The sequence below is a fragment of the Oryctolagus cuniculus genome, chromosome 11, assembly GCF_964237555.1.
Source record: "Oryctolagus cuniculus chromosome 11, mOryCun1.1, whole genome shotgun sequence".
Classification (NCBI taxonomy): Eukaryota; Metazoa; Chordata; class Mammalia; order Lagomorpha; family Leporidae; genus Oryctolagus; species Oryctolagus cuniculus.
The window spans coordinates 119,133,766-119,158,529 of NC_091442.1; the positions used below are offsets into that span (position 1 = coordinate 119,133,766).

General features: G+C 56.2%; 1 protein-coding gene across 7 annotated transcripts in view; it reads right to left on the minus strand.

Moving 5' to 3' along the window:
* EFCAB6 (EF-hand calcium binding domain 6) overlaps window positions 1-24,764 on the minus strand; it is a 232,372-nt gene that overhangs the window by 125,686 nt on the left and 81,922 nt on the right. For all 7 annotated transcript variants that reach the window (XM_070053016.1, XM_070053015.1, XM_070053014.1 and 4 more), the window contains 2 exons: window positions 21,221-21,345; window positions 12,524-12,672 (listed from right to left, as the gene is read on the minus strand). In XM_070053016.1, the coding sequence (XP_069909117.1) occupies window positions 12,524-12,672; window positions 21,221-21,345 (274 nt within the window). The remainder of the gene's footprint in view (window positions 1-12,523; window positions 12,673-21,220; window positions 21,346-24,764) is intronic.

Genomic DNA, 24,764 nt, shown 5'->3' on the forward strand with positions numbered 1-24,764 from the left:
CTGAGTCCTTGGGTCCCTGCACCCATGTGGGAGACCTGGAAGAAGCTTGGGTGGGCACAGCTCGGCCGTTGTGGTCATCTGGGTAGTGAACCAGCGAATGGAAGACCTTTCTCTCTTTCTCTCTCTCTACCTTTGTCTGTAATTCTTTCAATAAATAAAATAAATAAATAAAAATAAAAAATAAATAGTGCTCAGCCAAGCCTCGAAAGCTACTCCAAGGTGACAAACCTCAGCTGTGCATTTCTTCTGAACAGAACGGCAGGTCCTGTCCACCCAGATCTGCAGCCCCACCTAACCCCGGGCCCTCTGAATCCCTGCCCAACTGCCCCCTGGCCAGTGCGTACTGCAACCCAGCCCACGCAGGTGCCTGCAGTGTCTGTCCAGCAGCTTGACCTGATGGTGGGGCCCAGCCAACTTCCCACCACCTGAGCTCAGAGCACAGACAGCAGCCCAGCCACCTGGAGAACTGGAAGCAAACTCCGCCCACGGTCGTTACAGCAGGCCCGACCCAGCCAAGCTAGACTGCACAGGGAGGGTCTATCCCCAGCACAAAATGCCAGGAAAGCTGGCAAGCGTGGGTGTCTCCTCAGGTGAGCAGACCCCAGCACAAGGACCCAAGGGCTGCAAACACTCGGAAAAGCAGGCCACCCCTGAGAGCAACTTGAAGCTCCAACCGTGAACCTGGAGACATTTATAAAGTGGTAAAGGATTCAGAAGAGTTCTCGTCAAGAGCGGCGAACGCCAGGAATATGTGGATAAGAATTAAAATGGAATTGGGAAAGTAATTCACGAACAAAATGAGAAGTTTGACCAAAAAATTAGACTAAAAAAAAAAAGAAGGCAAACAAACAGAAATCCTAGAGATGAAGAATACAATGACCGAACAGAAAACACAACGGAAAGCTCCAATGGCAGGGCTGACCACGCTCAACAAAGAAGCAGAGAGCCTGAGGCGTGGTACGTGAAGTCATCCAATCAGAAGGGCCAAAGAGATGAGAAATGAGGAAGCCCACGGGGATCATGGAACACAATCAGGAGACCTCATCTCTGTATACAGGAATCCAAGGAGGAGAAAAAGGGCTAAAAAGCAAATTTAAAGAAATAACAGATGCGAATCCCCCTAATCTGGGGAAACGTGCCAACATCCAGGTAGGGGACGCACAGAGATCTCCACCCAAATTCAACTCAAAGAGGAGTTCACCAAGACACATGAACAAACCGTCAAAAATCGAGACAAAAACCAAGAGCAGGGGCTGGCACTGTAGCACAAGGGGTTAAAGCCCCAGCCTGCAGCACCGGCATCCCCTATGGGTACCGGTTCATGTCCCAGCTGCTCCTCTTCCCATCCAGCTCTCTGCTGTGGCCTGGGAAAGCAGTGGAAGATGCCCAAGTCCTTGGGCCCCTGCACCCAGGTGGGAGACCCGGAAGAAGCTCCTGGCTTCAGATCAGCTCAGCTCCGGCCACTGCAGCCACTTGCAGGCTGAACCAGCGGATGGAAGATCTTTCTCTCTCTCTCCATGTCTCTGTAACTCTTTCAAATAGATAAATCATAAAAGAGAGGAGTAATAGATAAGAAACACATCACATACAAAGAGGTGTGGATATGACTATCGGGATTTCTCGGCCCAATGCCTGCAGGCCAGGCAAGAGGGATGCCATATCCAAAGTACCGGAGGGAGAAAACTGACAATCGGGAAGACTTTACCCAGGAAAGCTGTCTTTCTAGAAAGAGAGAGAAATTAAAGTTTCCCAACCAAAAGCCAAGGGAGTTTACCACTGCTAGGCCTGCCCTACAGGAACTGCTAACGGCCCCTGACTTGTAACATGAGAACTGTGGAAGCGCAGAGCTCACCGCTGTAGGGATACAGAGGACACCCCCGATGCGCCACGGCTGGGGTGGCGCTGCAGGGAGCAACGGTTCCCTAGTGAGGGTACAACAGGGCTATTAGTGACGACTCCAGCTAAAATAGATGCTCAACACATACATAAAACAAAATAATGCAAGTGCGGACAGAAAACTGCTTGGATGACTTTTTAAGAAGATTTATTTTTCTGAAAGTCAGAGTGATGGGAGAGGAAGGGCGAGATCTGTGGATCCTTCCACCAAAATGCCCCAACAGCCAGGGCTGAGCCAGCAGAAGCCAGCAGTAAAGGACTGCACCCGGGTCTCCACGCGGTGGCAGCAGCTGAAATACCTGAGCGGGGAGCCGGGCGGAAGCAGGGAGGCAGGGACCCTGCACTCCAGGGTGGGGCACGGGCATGCGCGTGGCGGCTCAACTCACCGTGCCACGGCACAGAACCACAGCGGGCACCACCTCACTGCAGGCAGACGGCTATCACCCAAAACTCGGAAAACAACAAGTGCTGGCCGGGTTACAGAGGAAAAGGGACCCTACCATTATGGAAAACAGTACGGAGATTCCTCCAAAAACACAAAGCGGATCTACCGTAGGGCCCAGGCATCCCCCTTCTGAGGGTTCAGCAAAGGAAACCAAGGCAGCACATAAAGGACACCGGCAGGCCCGTGGCTCTCACAGCCCAGCTCCTAACAGGAAGGACGTGGCGTCAGCATGGACGTCCCTCGGCCGACGACTGGATGGACCAAGTGTGGCGTATCACTACGCTCATGAACCAACCTGGACACAGAAGGACAAGCACCAGGTGTCTTCTCTTACATGTGGAAATTCACAGAGTCTAAAAATGCACTGTCTCACTGAATTATGCCATCCATTTAAAAACGTACCCTTCTTTATTACTTTAGGATCCCTGCCATGAGTCCCACGTTATCTGATATTAGTGTCATTTTCAAGAAAAAACAGTGGGGCTGGCATTGCAGTATAGCAGGTGAGACCCCTCAGCTGTGATGCCAGCAACCCACATGGGCACCGGCTCATATCCCGGCTGCTCCACTTCCCATCCAGCTCCCCGCTGTGGCCTGGGAAAGCAGTGGAAGACGGCCCAGGTCCTTGGGCCCCTGCACCCGCATGGGAGACCTGGAGGAAGCTCCTGGCTCCTGGTTTCACTCTGGCCCAGCCCTATCTGTTGGGGCCATTTCAGGAGTGAACCAGAGCAGATGGAAGATCTCTCTCTCTCTGCCTCTCCCTCCCCAGCTGCCTTTCAAGGAAATAAAAGAAAAAGAAAAAATAGTACGTATGTGTTTGTATAAATTACCTATATCTGAAGCAAATATGGCAAAATGTTAAAATTGTTAAATTTTTAAAGTAAACAATACACTTTTTAAAAACGCTAGAACCCTGGAGAGGAATAAAAGCAAAGCTAAGCTGTTATCAGCACGGAACAGGTCGGCGTAAGCAGGAGATGTTCCACGCAAGCCTCACCGAACACAAAGCGAAAATTAACAGCAGGTTCGCACAACAGAACTGGCGAGGACTCAAAGCACAGCACTACAAAGACTCACCAGACCACAAGGGGAGGCGAGAACAAACAAAGCACCCACGTAACAACCGGGAGGCAGTCGACGAACTGTCAGCGGCCAGTTGTTACGTATCCGTAAATACCTTGAGTGGATATGGGCCACGTCATCCAGTGAGGAGTGACTGAGACTCACCTCTTGTATGTACAGACACAGACTGAAAGCCAAGGAATGGAAAATGACATTCCACCCAGAGAGCACAGGGGACCGAAACTTCCATCAAATCATGTGAGAGGTAAGTCGATCAAGTGGGCATAACACCGGTAAACACACTTACGCCCAATACTGAAGACCTCAGTACCTAACCCAAGCAAGCAAGGGTCTGAGAGGAGGACAGAAATGTACAATCCACACCCCACAGTCATGAAGGACAGGCCATCAGACAGAGATTAACGAGGCAGCACTGGGCTTGAAGCACACGGACAACGGGGGCACCCTCCTTCCAGCAGCAGCAGACGCACACCTTCGGATGAGCGCAGAGGTCTGTCTTCCTGGATGGCTCCCAGCGAGCGCGGCAACCTGAAGACCTGTGCCCGGCGACCTGCCTCTTCCGACCACAGCGGCATGAGACGCCAAGTCAGTAACGGCAGGAAATTCAGAAAATTCAGACGCGGAAATTTACAACATGCTCCTGAACAACCAGTGACGCGGAGGAGAAACTAAAAGGGAAATTTAAACAAAGCAGGAGACAGATGGAAACAACACACCAAAACTTGTGGGCAGCATCGAAACAAGTGCTAGGAGCGATCTCGGAAAACAAATTAACCTTGTGCCTCAAAGAAGAAATTAAACCCAGATTCAACAGAAGGAAAGAAATGTAAATATCGGAGCAGAAATAAATGAAAGTGCGACTAAAAACAATACAGATCAGTGAAACTAAGACCAACAGACACACGTCAAGGTCATCCACCACATCAAGGTCATCCATCACATCAAGGTCATCTATCACATCAAGGTCATCCATCACATTGACATCATCACATCAAGGTCATCACAAGTCATCCATCACATCAAGGTCATCCATCACATCAAGGTCATCACATCAAGGTCATTTATCACATCAAGGTCATCCATCACATTGACATCATTACATCAAGGTCATCACAAGTCATCCATCACATCAAGGTCATCCAGCACATCAAGGTCATCACATCAAGGTCATGCATCACATCAAGGTCATCTAGAAACAGAACAAAGACCAAACACCACATGATCATCTTGCTAGATGCAAAAAAAACTGACTAAATTTAATATCCTTTCATAATTGAAAAAACAGAAACACCACATAGGGGCAGGTATTTGGCCTGGCAGTTAAGAAGCCATTTAGACACCGTGCCTCACATCAGAACGCCCGGGTTCAGCTCCTGGCTCTGGCCCTGCTGGCACCTTCCTGCCGTGTGGACCACAGGAGACAGCAGGTGATGGTTCAAGCAGCGGGGTCCCTGCCCGCCGGGTGGGAGACTTGGACTGAGTTCCCGGCTCCTGCCTCTGGCCCAGCACAGCCCTGGCCGTTGCTGGCATCTGGAGAGTGAACCAGTGGATAGGAGCGCTTTCTGTTTGTCTGGCTCTATGTCTTTTTGCTTTTCAAGTAAATTTTAAAAAGAAAACACTCAACAAGGTAGTTATAGAAGGACTGTCCCTGAACACGGCAAAGGCCGAATGTGATACACCTACTGGTCATCTTTTTTTTTTTTTTTTTTGACAGGCAGAGTGGACAGTGAGAGAGAGAGACAGAAAGAAAGGTCTTCCTTTGCTGTTGGTTCACCCTCCAATGGCCGCCGCGGCCGGCGCACCGTGCTGATCCGAAGGCAGGAGCCAGGTGCTCATCCTGGTCTCCCATGGGGTGCAGGGCCCAAGCACTTGGGCCATCCTCCACTGCACTCCCGGGCCACAGCAGAGAGCTGGCCTGGAAGAGGGGCAACCGGGACAGAATCCAGCGCCCCGACCGGGACTAGAACCCGGTGTGCCAGCGCCGCAAGGTGGAGGATTAGCCTAGTGAGCCGCGGCGCCGGCTTACTGGTCATCTTAAACCCACTGGTGAGAACTTGAAACGCGGCCAAGATCTGGAACAAGACAGAGGCCCATTCTCACCCCGTGCACTCAGCACAGCGCTGGAAGTCCCCGTCAGGGCAACGGGTGCCAGAAAGAAATAAAGGGCATCTACAGGAAAGGAGGAGAGGAGCGAGGTGTGCACTGCTGGCAGTGACGCAGGCTCACGTCACAACCACAGGGGTCCACCAGGCTGCTGGGGCTCATCGACGGATGCAGCAAGCCTCAGGATACAAATCCACGCACAAAACCAGCGACATGTCTACACAACACCAAACTCCCTGGGAAAATCCACACACAATACCAGCAGCATGTCTACACAGCAAACTCCCTGAGAAAATCCACACACAAAACCAGCGGCATGTCTACACAACACCAAACTCCCTGGGAAACCCACACACAAAACCAGCAGCATGTCTACACAACAAACTCCCTGAGAAAATCCACACACAAAACCAGCAGCATGTCTACACACAACACCAAACTCCCTGGGAAAATTCACACACAATACCAGCGGCATGTCTACACACCAAACTCCCTGGGAAAATCCACACACAAAACCAGCGGCATGTCTACACACAACACCAAACTCCCTGGGAAAGAACTCAAGACAGTAGCCCACTTACAATAGCAACCCCAAAATTAAAATACTTAGGAACGAATGTAGCCGAGGAGGAGAAACACACGCAAACTGAGAACCATAAAACACGAGTGAAAGAAACTGAAGAGCAGACGAATGCAAAGATGTCCCATGCTCACGGGACGGAACGGCAAATACTGTCGAGTGTCTACACGATCCAAAGCCTGTACAGATTCTACACAAACTCTGCCCAAACCCCCATGTCATTTTTCACAGAAATACAAAAAATCCTAAAATTCATATAGAACCACACCTACACATACACACACAAAAAACCTCAAATAGTCAAGGCAATCATTCGCCAACAAACAAAAACACAACCCCCCCACACACAGCTGAACTATAATATACTCAAAATTAAAACCACATAAAAACAGCGCTTGCATAAAAATAGACCCATTGACCAACAGCACAGACCAGAGAGCCTAGCTGTGAGCCCCTCACGACAGCCCATTTTCAGTAAAGGCGCCACCCACACACGCTGGGAGAAGCACAGTCTCTTCTCAATATCAAGTTGGAAGCCTGGATAGCCGCACGCAGCAGAATGGGCTTTGGCTCTCATCTCATGCCAGGTCAACCAAATTCAAATCAAAACGGGATAAACACATTTTTAAAGATTTATTTATTTGAAAGAGTTAGAGAGGTAGAAACAGGGGGGAGGGGAGGGAGGGAGGGAGAGGTCTTCTATCCACTGGTTCACTCCCCCAGATGGCTGCAATGACCAGAGCTGTGCCAGTCAAAGCCAGGAGCCAGGAGCTTCCTCCGGGTCTCCCACGTGGGTGCAGGGGCCCAAGGACTTGGGCCATCCTCCACTGCTTTCCCAGGCCTTAGCAGGGAGCTGGATCGGAAGTGGAGCAGCCGGGACTTGAACCGGCACCTATAGGGGATGCTGGGGCTTTACTGCGCCACAGCAACGGCCACTGGAATAGAAATCTTAAAGGTAAGATATGGAACAGGGGCCAGCGCTGTGCTGTGGCGGGTTGAGCCACCATCAGCAGCACCGACATCCCATCCGGGTGCCAGTTCCAGTCCAGCCCCCTGCGGACGTGCCCTGGGGGCAGCAGAGGATGGCCCAGGTGCCTGGGCCTCTGCATGTAGGTGGGATGGGCTCCGGGCCATTGCGGACATCTGGGGGGTAAACCGGCTGGTGGAGGATCTCTCTCTCTCCCTCTCTGTCTCTCTGTGATTCTTTCAGATCAATCAATTGATCAATCAATCGGTCATTTTTTAAAGACGTGAAATTACTAGAAGAAAACATAAGAGAAACCTACAACACTGGTCTGGGCAACGACATTGTTAGATTTGACCCTGAAAATGTGGGCAACAAAAGCGAAAGTAGACAAATGAGAAACAGATAAATGGGCCGCACCGGCGCTGAAGGGTAATGCCTGGCAGAGGGGCCTCCCAGCAAGCACAGAGACGAGGCTGGGAGGAGCCGGCTGTCGGCCAGCCCTGCGATGAGGAGTTCACACGCACGGGAACCCAGGCACTGCAACAACTCGGCAGAAAGAGAACCAACAGCCGGGCTTAAAAATGGCCAGGGGACCTGGACAGACTCCTCTCAAAAGAAGACACACGAACGGCCAACAGATAAACGGGGGAAAAAAGTGAAGATGACTGGTCACAGTGACGGCCGGGATCGGGGAAGGGAGCCGCGTGGGAGCAGCCACGGAGGGAGGCTCCTCGGGCGGCGCCGAGAATCGACCTGTGGCGTGGCAGTCGCGCTCCTGGTCATTACCCAAAAGGGTGACCTCAGTGTGTCAACGCCATGCCCGCGTGTGCATGCTCACAGGAGCGCACGTCATGGAAACAGCCCAACTGTCCAGCAGTGGATGAACGGATAAAGAAAACATGGTACGGCCCGGCGCTGTGGCGGAGCGGGTAAAGCCTCCACCTGCAGTGCCGGCGTCCCCTATGGGCAGCAGTTCTAGTCCCGGCTGCTCCACTTCTGATCCAGCTCCCTGCTGTGGCCTGGGAAAGCAGCAGAAGATGGCCCAAGTCCTTGGGCCCCTGCACCCACGTGGGAGACCTGGAGGAGGCTCCTGCCTGGCTTTGGATGGGCCCAGCTCTGGCTGCTGTGGCCATTTGGGGAGTGACCCAGCAAATGGAAGACGTTTCTCTCTGTCTCTCCTTCTCTCTAACTCTTCCTCTCAAATAAATGAAATCTTCTTAAAAAATAAAAACAAAATAAATTACTCAGGCATAGAGACGCCGCCTGCTCTCACAGGGAACTGAAATCAACGAAGGCAGCAGGACGGTGGCTACGGGGAGGGGGGGCGCCTGGGGGAGCTGGGCTGGAAGTGGACGGTGACGGGCTGCGGCTACAGCGCCCCGATCAGGAGGGACGAGGTATAGCGCACAGCACCCGAGTGCAGCGAGAACACAGTGGAGCTCCTCCGCGTTTCACAATCACTAAGGGTGAACGTCAAGTGTTCTCCTAACGAGAAGGATAAATGAAGAGACGAATATGCTAATTAGATTGACTTTATTATTCCACATTGTATTCAGAAATCATAACACCGCATTTCATCAGGTATATATATAAACTATAGTTTGTCAATTTACAATTAAAAGCACATTTTTTAAAAAATGGGAAAGACTTGCACAAAGGCATGGACTCTGGCCTCACAGCCTACGTCTAGACCCACACTCTGAGGGAAGCCCCTGCAATGAAGACCCCTGGGCCTGCAGGACCCCCGCAGCGGTGGGGCAGCGGCCCCGAGGCCTCTCCAGTGCCCTGTAGCCACCCCGAAAACTCCTCACCGGGCCCTTCCCCGCCCCCTAGCCTCGCACCTCCTCCCACCAGCCCCACTCCAGGCGCACCGGCTGTGGCCTGGCCGGGGATGCGTCATCAGGGGCACAGCCCTGCCTGTGCTGCCTCTCCCCCCGCCAAAGCGGCTCCTCCCACACGCTGATTCTCTCTGGGGCACTCACCACACCGCACCGCACATGTCGTGGGCATTCGTGTGTGTGCACGTGTGTGTGTGTATGTGTGTGTCTGCTGCAGGTCTCCCGGCCAGCAGGTGAAGCTCTGGGACAGCGGGGAGCGTCCACGCCTGTCTTATTCTCCTGTGCGACTCTGGCGTCCAGCAGGGTGACCGGGACACAGGAAATGCTCAACCACTGATTGGCTGAACAGGATCCAAACGACGGGGAGACAGTCAGTCAGTGTGGCCTTTAAGATTAAAGACACAGGGGGGCCAGCGCTGTGACCCAGTGGGCTAAGCCTCTGCCTGAGGCACTGGCCTCCCATATGGGCGCCGGTTCTAGTCCCAGCTACTCCTCTCCCAATCCAGCTCTCTGCTGCGACCTGGGAAAGCAGTAAGAGACGGCCCAAATGCTTGGGCCCTGCGCCCATGTAGGAGACCTGGAAGAAGCTCCTGGCTCCTGGCTTCAGATTGGTGCAGCTGCGGCCATCGCAGCCATCTGGGGAGTGAACCAGCAGACAGAAGACCTCTCCCTCCAGCTCTCCTCTCTCTGCCTGTAATTCTACACTGATCTTGAGCTAACCAAACCAGCATCTTTGCAAGTGTCAGACGGCTCATTAGATCGATTTTATTATTCCAACTCATATTCATCAGTCATAGCAGCACTTTTTGCCCCATAAATGTATATAACTAATCTGTAGATTTTCAGGTAAAATCTTTATAGATTTTCACAATAGCACTGACACTCCGGCCTTACACCCCGACTTTCAGAAACAAAACCTAAGGAGCGGGTCCCTGGCTTTCTCTGGACGGAGTGTCTTTCTCCAGCTCACTCGTGTCGGGCAGTCCTATCCACCCCACAGGGTCGGCTCGTGTCTTCCCACAGGGGCACTAACGCGTCAAGAAGCCTTCTGATACCACAGGGGGCCTCCCAGCCCTGGTCCCCCCACACAGAGGCCCTGACGTGGACCTGCAGGCGGAGGGATTCTCTGTCGCCAAGGGACAGAGATACAGAGAGGGCCCAAGTCAGGGGCAGCGAGAGTCGAGCTGTTCCCACGGCGCCAGGGTTTGGCCAGGCTTGCGCGGCAAAGGGCGTGCCCGCGGGGCCCTGAGATTGAACACAGGTCGGGGGAGGGGGGTGTGGCAGCCTGGCTGGGGCTGGATGGCTCTGGATGGTACGGGACTGGGAGGAGAGTTAGACCAACTGCAGAGAGCCAGCGAGCCAAGGCAGGCCCTGTGGAGACTGCCCTGACGCAGCCCCAGGGAGGAAGCCACACGGGGTGCATAAGCCCCAGACGGCGGGCTGAATGACAAGGGCCAGACACGGGAGCTCCAGAAAAAGGCCAGTGCGGGCAGGGTGGAAACAGCAGAGCTGCAGCGAGAACATTCTAGAACTCATGAAAGACACCAACCGTCGGAGCGGGGCAGCCTGAGTCAGGGAGCCGGAGCAGGCACCTGCACCAAGACACAGGCAGGCAAACGGCTCAGCGACACAGGAAAGGAACGACAGAGGGGCCGGCCGCCGCGGAAGCACCCTCACGGCGCTGAGACGGGACGACTGGACGGGGGTCCACGCGCTGCCGGGAGCTCACCCAAGAGCGGTGGCCGGTGAGGACGCCAGCTGGGGTGCCCGCGTCCCACATCGGGGTACCCGGGTTTGAGTCCTGGCTCCAGGGAGGGGAGGTTCCGGGAGATGGGGGAAGAGAGGGAGAAGGAGAGGCTGACCCTCCTGTCTGTCCATGTTACTCCCCGAACGCTGAAGAGCTGGGGCTGGCCAGCCTGGACCAGAGCCCCGTCACCTGCGCCCTCACCACGGCCTCCGGGGCCTGCACTCCTGGGACCAGGAGTGGAGCCGGGACTGGAATCGGTCGCTCCACCATGGACGCGGGCATCCCAGCCGGCGTCTCAGCCACTGTGCCAACGCCTGCCCCTGCCTTCACCGCGCAGGTCACGTGACTCTCTCTGTGGACACACAGGTCTGGCAAGGGAAGCAGAGCCACGTGGCTGGCACAGACCCACGGTCCCAGCCCCTGCTGTTCCCCCTCCACTCTCCCCGTGCCTCTGCTTCCCGGGGAACCCCACGGTGTCGACCAGGTACCCCGAGTCGCACAGCACCATCTCTCCGTCGGCTTCCACCCCGGCTCCCGAGGGAAGCCCGTCTGCCTTGCCTGGACAGAAGCGAGGCAGGTTAAGGAGCGGACTCCTCGTCTACTGAAAGGAACCGGGGACCCTGGGAGGAACGGCTGATGCGAGGGCTCGGCCAGAGACAGACGAGGTGAGCCGGAAACATCTCGCGCTATCAGAAAGCTACCGAAGACTCTACGGGCCACCTCAACAGGACGCGGGAGCTGGCCGGGACAGGCTCCCACCGGCCAGGGCTGGACAATGGGCGCTGTAACTGACACGGACCGAAACCCCCAGGTGCATCTAAACTTGGGAGTCTCTGAGAGTAACTAAGAAGAAACACTCCCTGCTCACTTTCGGGGGACGCTAGGGAGCCCCAGCACCTTGGTAGAAGCGGCGAGGGAAGGCTCGGGACGACGCACACCCGGCCTTCACGTACTGCCGGGGAGGGAGGGTCTTCACCGTCCAGGATTCCGCCGGAGCAGAAGCCACGCGAACAGAGAGGTGAGTGGAGAGTGCCCGGTCTGACCGCCGGCGCCGCTCACGTGGAGACACGTGGAGAGATACTCCCCGCACCCCGTACAGAGCCGTGCACGGAGCGCGAGCTGGCCGGTCACACGCAGACGAGGCACGGAACACCAAGCGTCATCACCTGGTCCCCGCGAGGGAACGGGCCGAGCGCGGCCACCGGGGCACCATCGTGAGCAGAGCGAGCCGCCCGTGTGCGCGCCACCCGAGGTGTTCTCACCAAGAAAACCAAATCCCTAGGGCAGGAGGTAGGGGTGGGAGATGGGGGCCACGGTAAGTGGCCGCGCGTTGTGGTCAGCCAGGTCTACAGCGTGAGAAGCTGCACGTGACGGAGCGTCCACACTCCTGGCCGAGCGGGTGGACGGGGAAGCACGCGGCCCGCGGGCTGAGGGGAGCCGTGGCAGACGGAACGCGAGGACGGCCCTGAGCTGGGGCCCTGGCTTCAGATAAACGCACCGGGGACGGCGGCCAAGCGCTGCCTGGGCGCGTACTGAGCTCGCTGGAGGCCCTACTGGATGCGCACTCGGACGCCCACCGTCTTCTACCGAGTTCCTGCCCTTCAGAGGGACCTGCGGGAGCGCGGCCCCGGCATCTGGTTCGGCGGCAGGGAGGCCAGGACGGGGCCGGCCTGGTGAGCTCTCGAGGCCGGGTGCAGGGCACGCTGCTGGGTGCATCCTATGTGCTCCCTACTTGTGTGTGTGTCTGTAAGGCGCAATAGTAAAACACCTAAAGCAATAATAATGAAGAATGAACGAGGCTGCTCCGTAGCCTCACGTTCAGTGTTCGGGGGAAAACGTCCGGAAGAAACCATGGGATTCTTACCTCTTCATCAACTGGATAAAAACTCTTCTCGGTAAGTGGTGCACAAAGGTGTCGAGGACAACCTTCAGGTAGGTCAGAGACACGAAGCCGCCTTTCGAGGGGTCCCCCGCGCTGAGGGCCTTCTCGATCTTCTCATAGGACTTGGAAAGCTGCAACAAATTAGAAGCAGAGCTGCGCCCACACGAACCAGCCTCGCAGAGGCTGGCCGGCCACATCACTGCCACCGAAACCGCCACCCATTTCCCCTCCAAAAACTGATCAAAAAGGTGACGGTGGCAGGTGCTGAGCCTCAGATGTTTAATTGATTAGCTCTACCCCACCGCAGGCGCAGGCGCAGGCGCAGGCCCAGCAACGCAACTGACAGGCAGGCACGTTTCTCGGGGGAACACACGGAGGATAGAGCCACCTCACATCTCAGAGCTAAAATACGGGGCGGATCCAGCTCGACACATCTTCCTTACCACGCTCCCGGCCCCCCCACCGCGAGCCCACGCCGTGTGGCTCCCGATGAAGGCAGGCCAATCAGACAGAAAGGCTGGTGAGACACTGACACACACCGAAATAGCTCTGACAGCAGGGACGATTATTAATTTAAGGTTTGCACAGAGATGGTATTCACTGGGCATTTCTTTTTGTTTTTTTAAAAGAAGGAATTATTAAAAAAAAAAAAGTGTGTGAAGGAGCCTGGCTTACGGGATTTCTAAAACGCAGTAAAGCAGGTTAACTATTGATTTCCATATGACGCATAAAAACACCATAAAGACTGGTTTTATCGACAAAGGTTTCCTGCTGGCTGTTACTGAGTCATAACAATATTCTCCCGTATTTCCAGCCATCCGACTTCGTCTGCACCCCGTGTCTCCAGCTAACTGGAAAGGAGACAGAGCACCCAACAAGTCGTGTGAAAGGTGACCCCGTGAAGGCTGCGCTCAGCCTGGCAGTCCAGACCCCCCACCCCCGCTGCAACCCCAGCTGCAGCCCCTGCACCCAGGTTCCCGGAGGTAGCAGCGAAGGCTCCAGTACTGAGGCCACGCACGTGGGGGGCCTGGGACGGGGACGGGGGTCCCGGACCCCAGCAGGTGCACGGGAAGTGAGCCAGCAAGTGGATGAGCGCTCTCACACTCTCTGCCTCTCAAATAAATAAATAACACAAACAAATAAAACCCTGAAGGGGGACGCTGCTGGAACGTGGGGAACATGTAGTTCCACGAGAACCCCCGACCATGAACGGACTACAATGTCCCTAATGTGCACAGAATTACTGGAAATCCAAATGGGCCAAAGAAAATCTTTAAACATATTTAGAAACCTAAAGCCTCTTAGAAAGGATCCAAGAGTTTTAAAAAGTTGTTTAAAATAAACCCAAAATGCAGCTAAATGTTCCCGTCATCCGCCCAGGGAGGTGGGCCGCACGTGACACAGCGCCTGGCGGGAGACACGGACAGAGGCGGGGCCTGGCACGGAGCGGGGTCTCTGTGTGCTCACTGCCGCAAGGACTCCATCTTCAACATCTGAACGACATCCGGCGTCCAAAACAGCCCTCCTGGGGCCGCCGAGAGCTTCCCAAGAACGTGGGAGTGCAGCAGCTATCCTGCCTGAGAGGCGCACAGCTTCCGGAACCTCCGTGGTCATTGTTAGCGAATATAAAGCGAACACGAGACTTTTTTTTTTTTTTTTTTGAAGTGTAAGCAGTTCAGCAACGTACAGGAAATGCAGACACCAGGCAGCCTCAGCACCCAGTTTTGTACCTGGTGCCCCAGGAACTTCCAACGCGGCCACAGAAGCGTGCGTGACAATCTTACACAGACTGAATCATACTGTATTTTCAGATTTGACGAATGTTCTCTCCATTTAACAATATGCCACGAAAACGTCTCCCTGAGAACCGCCGTGAATCTGCATAAATCTTTCATTTTATGTTTAAAATATTTATTTATTTGAAAAGCAAAGCAACAGAGATAGAGGGAGAGACATAGAGAGAGAGATCGTCTCTTCTCTGGTTCACCCCCAAATGGCTGCAGCGACAGTCAAGGCTGGGCCAGGACAAAGCCAGGAGCAGGAGCCCCACGTGGGTCTCACGGGGTGGCGGGGCTCCAAGCACGTGGGCCAGCGTCTGCTGCCTCCCAGGCACATCGGCAGGAGGTTGGATCGGAAGCAGAACAGCCAGGATTTGGACCAGCACCGGGGGATGGGCTGAGCGTCACAGCAGCAGCTGCACCCCTGCACCCCAACACCAGACCCTCCACACAGGATGTGGTAAGCCGTCAGACTGCTGCTGGACACGCAAAAGGTGCACCCATTTTCCATCTGTATACACTGAGATTCTATTTTCTTTTCAAGATTTATTTGTTTATTTGAAAGTCAGAGTTACAGAGAGAGAAGGAGAGATATAGGGAGAGGGAGCTTCCACCCACTGGTTCACTCTCCGGATGGCCGCAATGGCCCGGGGTGGCCCAAGCCAAAGCCAGGAGCTTCTTCCAGGTCTCCCATGCGGGTGCAGGGGCCCAAGCACTTGGGCCATCCTCCACTGCTGTCCCAGGCCATCTGCAGGGAGCTGGATGGCAAGTGGAGCAGCCAGGACTCAAACCAGCACCCACGTGGGATGTCGGCACGGCAGGCGGCGGCTTTACCCACTACGCCACAGCGCCGGCCCCCACCTTGAGCCTCTAAAACGTTTCCCTGATCCCCAGTCTAAAGCAGTCCCTGCTGTTACTTGCTCCCAGGAGACCCTGTGCTTTTACGTCACCCCCTGAAAACCACTTCCACTTACAACTGTGCTTGCCGCTTGGCACCCTGTCCCTGAGCAGACAGAGGCCACGTCTGTCTTACAGCTGCGGGGCACCTAGAACGAGGCACACCTCAGCTCGCAGCAGGTACTCATCGAGAATTTGTTAGACATGGATCTACTTTAACAAAATGTTCTGGGGCCGGCGCCGTGGCTCACTAGGCTAATCCTCCGCCTGCGGTGCCGGCATCCCGTATGGGTGCCGGGCTCTAGTCCCGGTCGGGGCGCTGGATTCTGTCCCGGTTGCTCCTCTTCCAGTCCAGCTCTCTGCTGTGGCCCGGGAGTGCAGTGGAGGATGGCCCAAGTGCTTGGGCCCTGCACCTGCATGGGAGACCAGGAGAAGCACCTGGCTCCTGGCTTCGGATCGGCGCAGCACCGGCCATAGCAGCCACTTGGGGGGTGAACCAACGGAAGGAAGACCTTTCTCTCTGTCTCTCTATCTGTCTATAACTCTACCTGTCAAATTAAAAAAAAAAAAAAAAAAAGGAGGCAAAGACTCTCCTTTATAAAAAGAATGTTCTAAACAACAGTTGCAAAATACAAAATTCTGTTCCCTGCATCAGCCAAAAGGGAACCAAGCACGGCAGGCGACGCGGGTCCCACTGCCTCTGCACGGGGAAAGACAGAGGCCCGAGAGTCGAGCCACCCGGTGCCGGCGTGGGTGCAACGAGCTCCCTCGGGGGAGACCCCCCGGCACTGCCAGCTGCAGCCACGGCACCTGCTCTTTACGACCCCGTGAGCAGCCACACCCCTTGGCGTAATTCCCGGAGAACCCTGGCAGCTGTGCACAGAGGCTCGGACCAGCACGAGACCAGAGGCGGCCAGAGGCACAGAGCGGCGAGAAGCTCAGACAGCTGTCACCTGTATACGGTGAGGCTCGTCCTGGGCCCACACAGGACAAAGGTCACGGTTCTGCACCCGGGGAAGCAGGGGGCGGTGGCACGTGGGGTAAGCACCACTCGCGATGCCCGCCTTCACTATCAGGTCATGCTTCCTGTCCCTCCCGCTCTGCTTCTGATCCAGCTTCCTGCTAACACATCTGGGAAGGCAGCGCTGACGGCCCACGCGGTGGGGCCCGGACACCCACGTGGAACCCCCAGAGGGAGTACTGGGCTCCAGGCTTTGGCCTAGAACAGCCCTGGCGGTGTGGACATCTGGGGAGTTGAATCAACAGACAAAAGATGGATCTCTCTCTCCTCTCTCTCCTCTCTGTCACTCTGCCTTTTGAATAAATAAATAAACAAATCTTTTTAAAACACAGAAAGAAACATCAGACCAAAGAGAACTCAGTCTGCCAGGAAACACAAAAACACACCTATTTCTCGTAAATATTTCAGGCCATGAAATGGAGCGGAGTGAGAGCAAGAATCCACTGAGAGAAGGTCTTGAAAATGAGGAAGCAACCAAGGAGACGGGAAGGGGTTCTCAGAGCCAAGAAAACAGATGACAAACATCGCACCACTGCAAGGACTCCCACAGCAGAAACAGCACCAGTTAAACCCACGAACTCAGTGAGAGCAGAGGAGCGGGCAGACGTGAGCGCGGGGAGAGGGCGACAGCCGGCGGGGCAGACGGAGAGGGGACGGGGAGGGTGCAGGCACCCACGGAGGGGGAGGAGGGGACGGGGCAGGGTGGAGGCACCCACGGAGGGGGAGGAGGGGACGGGGCAGGGTGCAGGCACCCACGTAGGGGGAGGAGGGGACACAAAGCAGGGTGCAGGCACCCACGTAGGGGGAGGAGGGGACATGAGGCAGGGTGCAGGCACCCATGGAGGGGGAGGAGGGGACGGGGCAGGGTGCAGGCACCCACGTAGGGGGAGGAGGGGACACAAAGCAGGGTGCAGGCACCCACGTAGGGGGAGGAGGGGACGGGGCAGGGTGCAGGCACCCATGGAGGGGGAGGAGGGGACGGGGCAGGGTGCAGGCACCCACGGAGGGGGAGGAGGGGACGGGGCAGCGTGCAGGCACCCACATAGGGGGAGGAGGGGACGGGGCAGCGTGCAGGCACCCATGGAGGGGGAGGAGGGGACGGGGCAGGGTGCAGGCACCCACGTAGGGGGAGGAGGGGACGGGGCAGCGTGCAGGCACCCACGTAGGGGGAGGAGGGGACATGAGGCAGCGTGCAGGCACCCACGTAGGGGGAGGAGGGGACATGAGGCAGGGTGCAGGCACCGCAGGGGGCAGGGGAGGAGGGGACAGGGCAGGGTGCAGGCACCCACGTAGGGGGAGGAGGGGACGGGGCAGGGTGCAGGCACCCATGGAGGAGGAGGAGGGGATGGGGCAGGGTGCAGGCACCCACGTAGGGGGAGGAGGGGACGGGGCAGGGTGCAGGCACCCATGGAGGAGGAGGAGGGGACGGGGCAGGGTGCAGGCACCCATGGAGGAGGAGGAGGGGACGGGGCAGGGTGCAGGCACCCATGGCGGGAGGAGGAGGGGACGGGGCAGGGTGCAGGCACCCACGTAGGGGGAGGAGGGACATGAGGCAGGGTGCAGGCACCCACGTAGGGGGAAGGAGGGACAAGGGCAGGGTGCAGGCATGGTGGGGGTGGGGAGGAGGGACAGGGCAGCATTTCGGCGCCGCGTGACACAGCCAGTCCTCCCGAAAGCAAGCAGAACGTGTCTGGGAGACGCTGCGGAAGCCCCCACGCCCAGGCACCGCTTAGCCTCGTCTTCAGTTCAAGGATCGAGGAACAAACTTGGTAGGAAATCCGTTCCAAGGGGAGGAAAACTCCGGATCAGCCCGGGTTCTTCCCAGCAACACCCAGCGCCAGAGGACGGGAAAAGCACTTCTCGCACGAGGGAGGGAGGGGGAGGGCGCTCCGAGACGCATCGCCAGCCAAGGAGCAAGAGAGGCGCACAGGAGGAGGCAGAAAGGGGAGCGAAGCCCCCAGGAGCTGAACTTGACAACGAAGTCCAGCCGGGCAAACAAGTCACAACCAGAACTCTGCAAAGGGGAACCGGGTGCAGCTGAGCTGCGGCGCGCCCGCGCGACTCACGGGACCGGGAAGCAGGCAGAACCACGGAGCCCTGCAAACCCAACCGAATGCAGCCACGTCACCCTGCCCAGCAACCACACACAGCGCAGGGCGAGGCGGGAGGTCGGCCGGGGCAAACCCAAGTGCTGGCCAGCGTGTGTGGGAGCCTTCAAGACGTCCCCAGTCCCGCCACTCCGGGGGGCCTGCCAGAGCTCGGGGGGCCAGCACGGCTGTGGGGAAGCCATTCGCAGGAGGTTCAGAGCCGGCTTCCGCCTCCCGCCCTGCTCTCACGGGCCTGAGCGAGGACCCGGGGCGCTCCAGTGACCCGGCCTGCTCAGACGAGGCTCTGGCTCGGCCGCTCTGCGCCTCGGTGTGCTCACTCGAACCCGGGCCAGGCCAGCCGGAAAGAGTGCCCGCCTCCCGACACCGCGCCAGCCCCACCCGAGCATGCGGGGGGGGGGCACTTCCTCTTCTCCTGGCAAATTCAAAGCAATCTAAACTCCGTGTTTTATTTCTTCAAAAGACTTGATCCTGTCCTTATAAAATTATCTCTGTCCATGTATCCGCCCACCCGTGGATGCAGCCACCCTTCTACGGGTAAATAAAGGCCTAGAATTAAGTACTCCAGTGCTGCCGTTTGATTATTGCTGGGTGGTGGATGATGAATAATTTATTACTTTTTTCTTTGTACTTTTCAGAATTGCTTACATCTTTTTTAATAGCCAGGCATTTCTGCAATGGTTATGTCTTCATGAAAACAATGAAGTCATTAACAATTACGACCAAACAAAGCAACTTTTAACCCGTTTACCAACAGACAGTAAAGTGTTCTCCTCTCTAATACCCTGTGGCAACACCAGCTCTGCTAGTTTTTTCTTTATCAACAGTTTTCTGCTGAATATTGTATATTAATAATTTGTTCTATGTCTATTAAGAACAGTATGTATTTAGTTGAAAGGCAGAGCAAGAGACAGAGAGGGAGAGAGAGAGAGGGAGAGAGGGAGAGAGATCTTCTATGTACTCTTCACTCTCCAGAAGCCCACGAGGCTGGGGCAGGGCCAGGCCCAAGCCAGAAGCCAGGAGCTCCACCCAGGGCCCCCCCACGAGTGGCAGGGAACCAGGTGCTCGTGCCGTTACGGCACCCTCCCAGGGTGTGCATCTGCAGAGGCCGGACTGGGAGCCCAGGCGGGACTCCGTCTGCAGAGTCCGGTCCAGGAGCGGCCGCCCCACGCAGCGGCACGTGCGTCGCTCTCCCCGGGGGCGGCCACGTCGCGCCTGTTCCGCCCGTCTGTCTCACGCTTCCACGGTTCTGCTGTGCAGACTCTTCTCCCACGTTCACACAGCCACACCGATCGGGCTCCTTGGGGCTTCGGGGCTTTCATTTCATGCTTGAAAGACCTTTTCAACCCCAAGATTAAAAATAGTCTGCCATATTTTTTTTTTTTTTTTGACAGGCAGAGTGGACAGTGAGAGAGAGAGACAGAGAGAAAGGTCTTCCTTTGCGGTTGGTTCACCATCCAATGGCCACCGTGGCCAGTGCACTGCGACAGGCGCACCGCGCTGATCCGATGGCAGTAGCCAGGTGCTTCTCCTGGTCTCCCATGGGGTGCAGGGCCCAAGCACTTGGGCCATCCTCCACTGCACTCCCTGGCCACAGCAGAGAGCTGGCCTGGAAGAGGGGCAACCGGGACAGAATCCAGCGCCCCGACTGGGACTAGAACCCGGTGTGCTGGCGCCGCCAGGTGGAGGATTAGCCTATTGAGCCGTGGCGCCGGCCTACCGCCATATTGTTTTATTTTTTTATTTATTTATTTTTTTTTTTTTTTAATTTTTTTTTGACAGGCAGAGTGGACAGAGAGAGAGAGAGAGACAGAGAGAAAGGTCTTCCTTTGCCGTTGGTTCACCCTCCAATGGCCGCCGCGGCCAGCACGCTGCGGCCGGCGCACCTCACTGATCCGATGGCAGGAGCCAGGTACTTCTCCTGGTCTCCCATGGGGTGCAGGGCCCAAGTACTTGGGCCATCCTCCACTGCACCCCCAGGCCACAGCAGAGAGCTGGCCTGGAAGAGGGGCAACCGGGACAGAATCCGGCGCCCCGACCGGGACTAGAACCTGGTGTGCCGGCGCCGCTAGGTGGAGGATTAGCCTAGTGAGCCGCGGCGCCGGCCTACTGCCATATTGTTTTTAAATGTGATAGTTGAGGCGTACAGAATTCACTCCACCGTGGTGAGACAAGCCTCCACACAGGCAGAGCGGGTCCAGGCCCAGCTGCCCCACTTCCAATCCAGCTCCCTGCTAATGCGCCTGGGAGAGCAGTGGAAGCCGGCCCGAGTGCGTGCGCCCCCAGAAGATCCAGGCTCCCGGCTTCGCAGTGGCCCAGCCCTCGCCGGCATTACAGGGAGTGAACCAGCCAGTGGAGATTTCTCTATTTCTCCTCCTCTCTCTCGGTAACTCTGCCTTTCAAATGAAGAAATCTTTTTTTAAAATGCTCGATTTATATACAAAGACTGGTCAATTCTCCAACCATTCTCACTAAATCAACTTGTGTATCCAGTGCAGTAGCGCCACAATGTCTGAATTCCTGACCTTTTGTAAAACACTTCACAAGCGACAGGGAAGACCAGTATTGCAACACATGTACCTCCAGACGCAGGGAGAGCAGGCATGACTAACCAGCCTCCCGGCCCACGAGACAGGACAGGCCACGCCGCCCGGTGAAGCTGCATCACGTCGCGAGGGAAGTCTGCTGTGCCGCCACCAGAGCCAGCGTGTGGCCCACACAACGGACGCAGAAGCATCCGCCTCCGGGCACCGAGGCTACCGCCAGGAGGCGAGGTGGTGTCGGGGTAAGGAGAGCTGGGCAGGGCCCCCGGGGCCTCCCCCGCACGCCGGGTTGTGTGCGCCTCCCTTACGCCGCCTGGCTTCGGGGACGGCCTCACCTCTTGGCAGAAGGTCCTCTCGATGTCCTCTAAGGAGCAGTCGCTCCAGTCGGCCTCGGTGGGTGCCGAGCCGCGCCGGTGCTCCGCCGGGGGGTCCTTGGTCGGCTGCTCCACCCCTGCGAGCTCTGGAAAACAGAGCGGAATGAGCCCACCAGCACCACAGCCACCTTTGCGGGTGCTTCCTTTAACCCTCGCTTGTCTGGAGAAAATTAAGGCCCGCGAGGACATGACGCTGCTTGACTTCCCCTGAAATCCCCGGATGAGCATCTTAGGAGACAGTCAGCCCCCTGCCTGCTCCCGCGCTAGGGTGAGTCCCAGGGAGGGTGGAACACGCAGCCGTGAAGGCAGCGGGCGACGATGGGGCGACTCTTCCATGGCACAGACTCCGCACTGAGAAGTCCGTTCCGAGGAAGACAACGTGGCCAGGCGTCGCAGAGATGTCGGCAGGCCTGACAATGTGAATATTTGATTTTTATTTGGCTAAAAAACATACAAGTATTAGTCAAAGAAAAGCAAGTGGAGAAAATCTACTATTAACACACCTAAGAAATACAGGTCAATTTTAGTAACACGGGAGTAACCCGTTAGAATCAATAGGGGGCTGGGGGCTGGGGGCCGGCGCTGTGGCAGAGTGGGTAAAGCCACCTCCTGCAGCGCCGGCGTCCCATACGAGTGCCGGTTTAGGGCCCAGCTTCTTCTTCTCTGCTGTGGCCTGGGAAAGCAGTGGAAGATGACCCAAGTCCTTGGGCCCTTGCACCCACGTGGGAGGCCTGGAGGAAGCTCCTGGCTCCTGGCTTTGGATCTGCATGGCTCCAGCCATTATGACCAACTGGGGAGTGAACCAGCAGATGGAGGACCTCTGTCTGTCTCTCTCTCTCTCTCTCTCTCTCTCTCTGCTGCTGCTGCTGCTCCTCTCTCTGTGTAACCCTGATTTTCAAATAAATAAACAAATCTTTAAAAAAGAATCAATTGGAAGCTTATATTCACCAGGGTTGCAGAGTGCCGCTACAGGCAGGAAGCTCACTGGAGTGAACTCAAACAGAATCTAATAAACATACGAAAAACTGCCCAAACTCACTGGCGACTTCAAAAGTCAGAAAAACAAGTTCACGTTATTTTCCACTTGTCAAATAGGCAAGGGAGGGACAAGGGGCAGGACCAGAACCAGCTGCACGTCTTCATTTTTTTTAAGATTTATTCATTTATTTGAAAGGCAGAGTTACAGAGAGGCAGAGGCAGAGGCGGGGGTGGGGGGAGGTCTTCCATCTGCTGGTTCACTCTCCAGGTGGCCACAATGGCCAGAGCTGCACTGATCTGAAGGCAGGAGCCAGGAGCTTCCCCTGGGTCTCCCACGTGGGTGCAGGGGCCCAAGCACTTGGTCCATCCTCCACTGCTTTCCCAGGCATGTTAGCAGTGAGCTGGATCAGAAGTGGAGCAGCCAGGACTCAAACCGGCGTCTATATGGGATGCCAGCTCTGCAGGCTGTGGCTTTACCAGCTACGCCACAGTGCCGGCCCCCAGCTGCACTTATGCATAAAAAAACAGTCTGGCACTGGCACAGTGGCACAGTGGGATAAGCCTCCGCCCGCGACGCCAGCATCCCACGTGGGCGCCAGTTTGTGTCTCAGCTGCTCTGCTTCTGGTCCAGCTCCCTGCTAAAGGCCTAGAAAAGCAGCAGCAGACGGCCCAGTGCTAGGACCCCTGGTGCCCACGTGGGAGACCTGGATGGAGCTCCTGGCTCCTGGCTCCGGCCTGGCCAGCCCTGGCCCGTCTAGCCTCTGGGGAGAGAACCGGGGAATCAAAGCTCTCTATGTCACTCCCTCTCTCTAACTCTTTCAAATAAATAAGTAGATGTTTTTAAAAAAAAAAATCTGGCAGAACATCCTTAGGCTTCTCTGGAACTTTACACTCAACAAATGCATATGGATGGAGACATCTTCTGCACTGTTTACAAGAGGAGAAAATGGAAACAACCTAAATGCCCATTAATAGCGGATGGGTTTATAAATGAACGGCTCGCCAAGTCTGCGCAGCACGGGCACTAAACACAACGCGCCTGCCTAAGTTAATGGGCGCAGACTCCCCCCGCTATCTGTTGTTTCGTGACTGCATTTCCATTTGAACACAGATTTTTATATCTTCCTATCCGCGTATGCACCAGAAAAAAGTCTGGGAGGGTGAGAACCAGAAAGCACACCGTGGTGGGATCCAAGTGACAGGGTTACGAGGGACCGGCAGTTTCGTGCTTTCTGGTTGTATCTAAAAAGAACATGTTACCTTTACAATAAGAGAGAATAAAGTAAATACAAGTAGGATCGTTCTCTTTCTCAAAGTCAACTGCAAGAATCACAGAAGGTTTCCCAGATTTATTTCCTGAAATGTCTGCAGGGAGCTCCAGCCCAAGCAGGCACACGCCACTGCGGCAGCGAGCGAGCCGCCAGTCATCCGCGGTGCCGCCTTCTACCGCCAAAGCCAAGGAAACAAAGCCCCCCCCAGCTCCCTCCTGGCCCAGCTGCCCTCCAGACCCGGGTGGGAGGGTCCACGGCCTGAGTCTCACGGGCTCTGCCTTGCTCGGGCACAGCCAGGGTCTCCAGCCCGGCATTCGCAGGCTTCTTCCTCTTCCCACTCCTCTGTCAGAACAGCCCCCGACAGCCACACACACACAGAGCACACACACACATACACACACAGAGCACACACACAGCACACACACAGAGCACACACACAGAGCACACACACAGAGAGCACACACACACAGAGAGCACACACACAGAGTGCATACACGCAGAGCACACACACACAGAGCACACAGAGAGCACACACACAGAGCACACATAGAGCACACACACAGCACACACACAGAGAGCACACACACACGCAGAGCACACACGCAGAGCACACACACACAGAGCACACACACACAGAGCACACACACAGCACGCACACACACAGAGCACACACACGCAGAGCACACACACAGAGCACACACACAGAGCACACATAGAGCACACACACAGCACACACACAGAGAGCACACACACACGCAGAGCACACACATAGAGCACACACACAGAGCACACACACAGAGCACACACACACAGAGCACACACACAGCACACACACACACAGAGCACACACACACACAGAGCACACACACAGAGCACACACACAGAGCACACACAGGGAAGCCCGTCTGTGTGCTGTCTAAACACACGCCTGGGGCCGCAGGCTCAGGGGCGGCCCGTGTGTGCTCCCCGGCTGCTGGCAGCACCCGGCTGTGACACATCCGGCAACTCCGCGCCCACCACGCTCACACCAGGAGTCACTCCCGAGCCTCCGCGGGAAGTCCTGCCGCGATTTCCCCACGATTTCTTCTGCAGGAGCCTCGAGGTTCAAAATGGGGGAGGAGCCAAGCCGCGGGGCTTCCCAGGTGCAGCCGCGGGGCGCCCCTCCCTAACACCGCACCCCCCCAGCACCGCACCCCCCCAGCACCACACCCCTCCCCAGCACCGCACCCCCTCCCCAGCACCGCACCCCTCCCCAG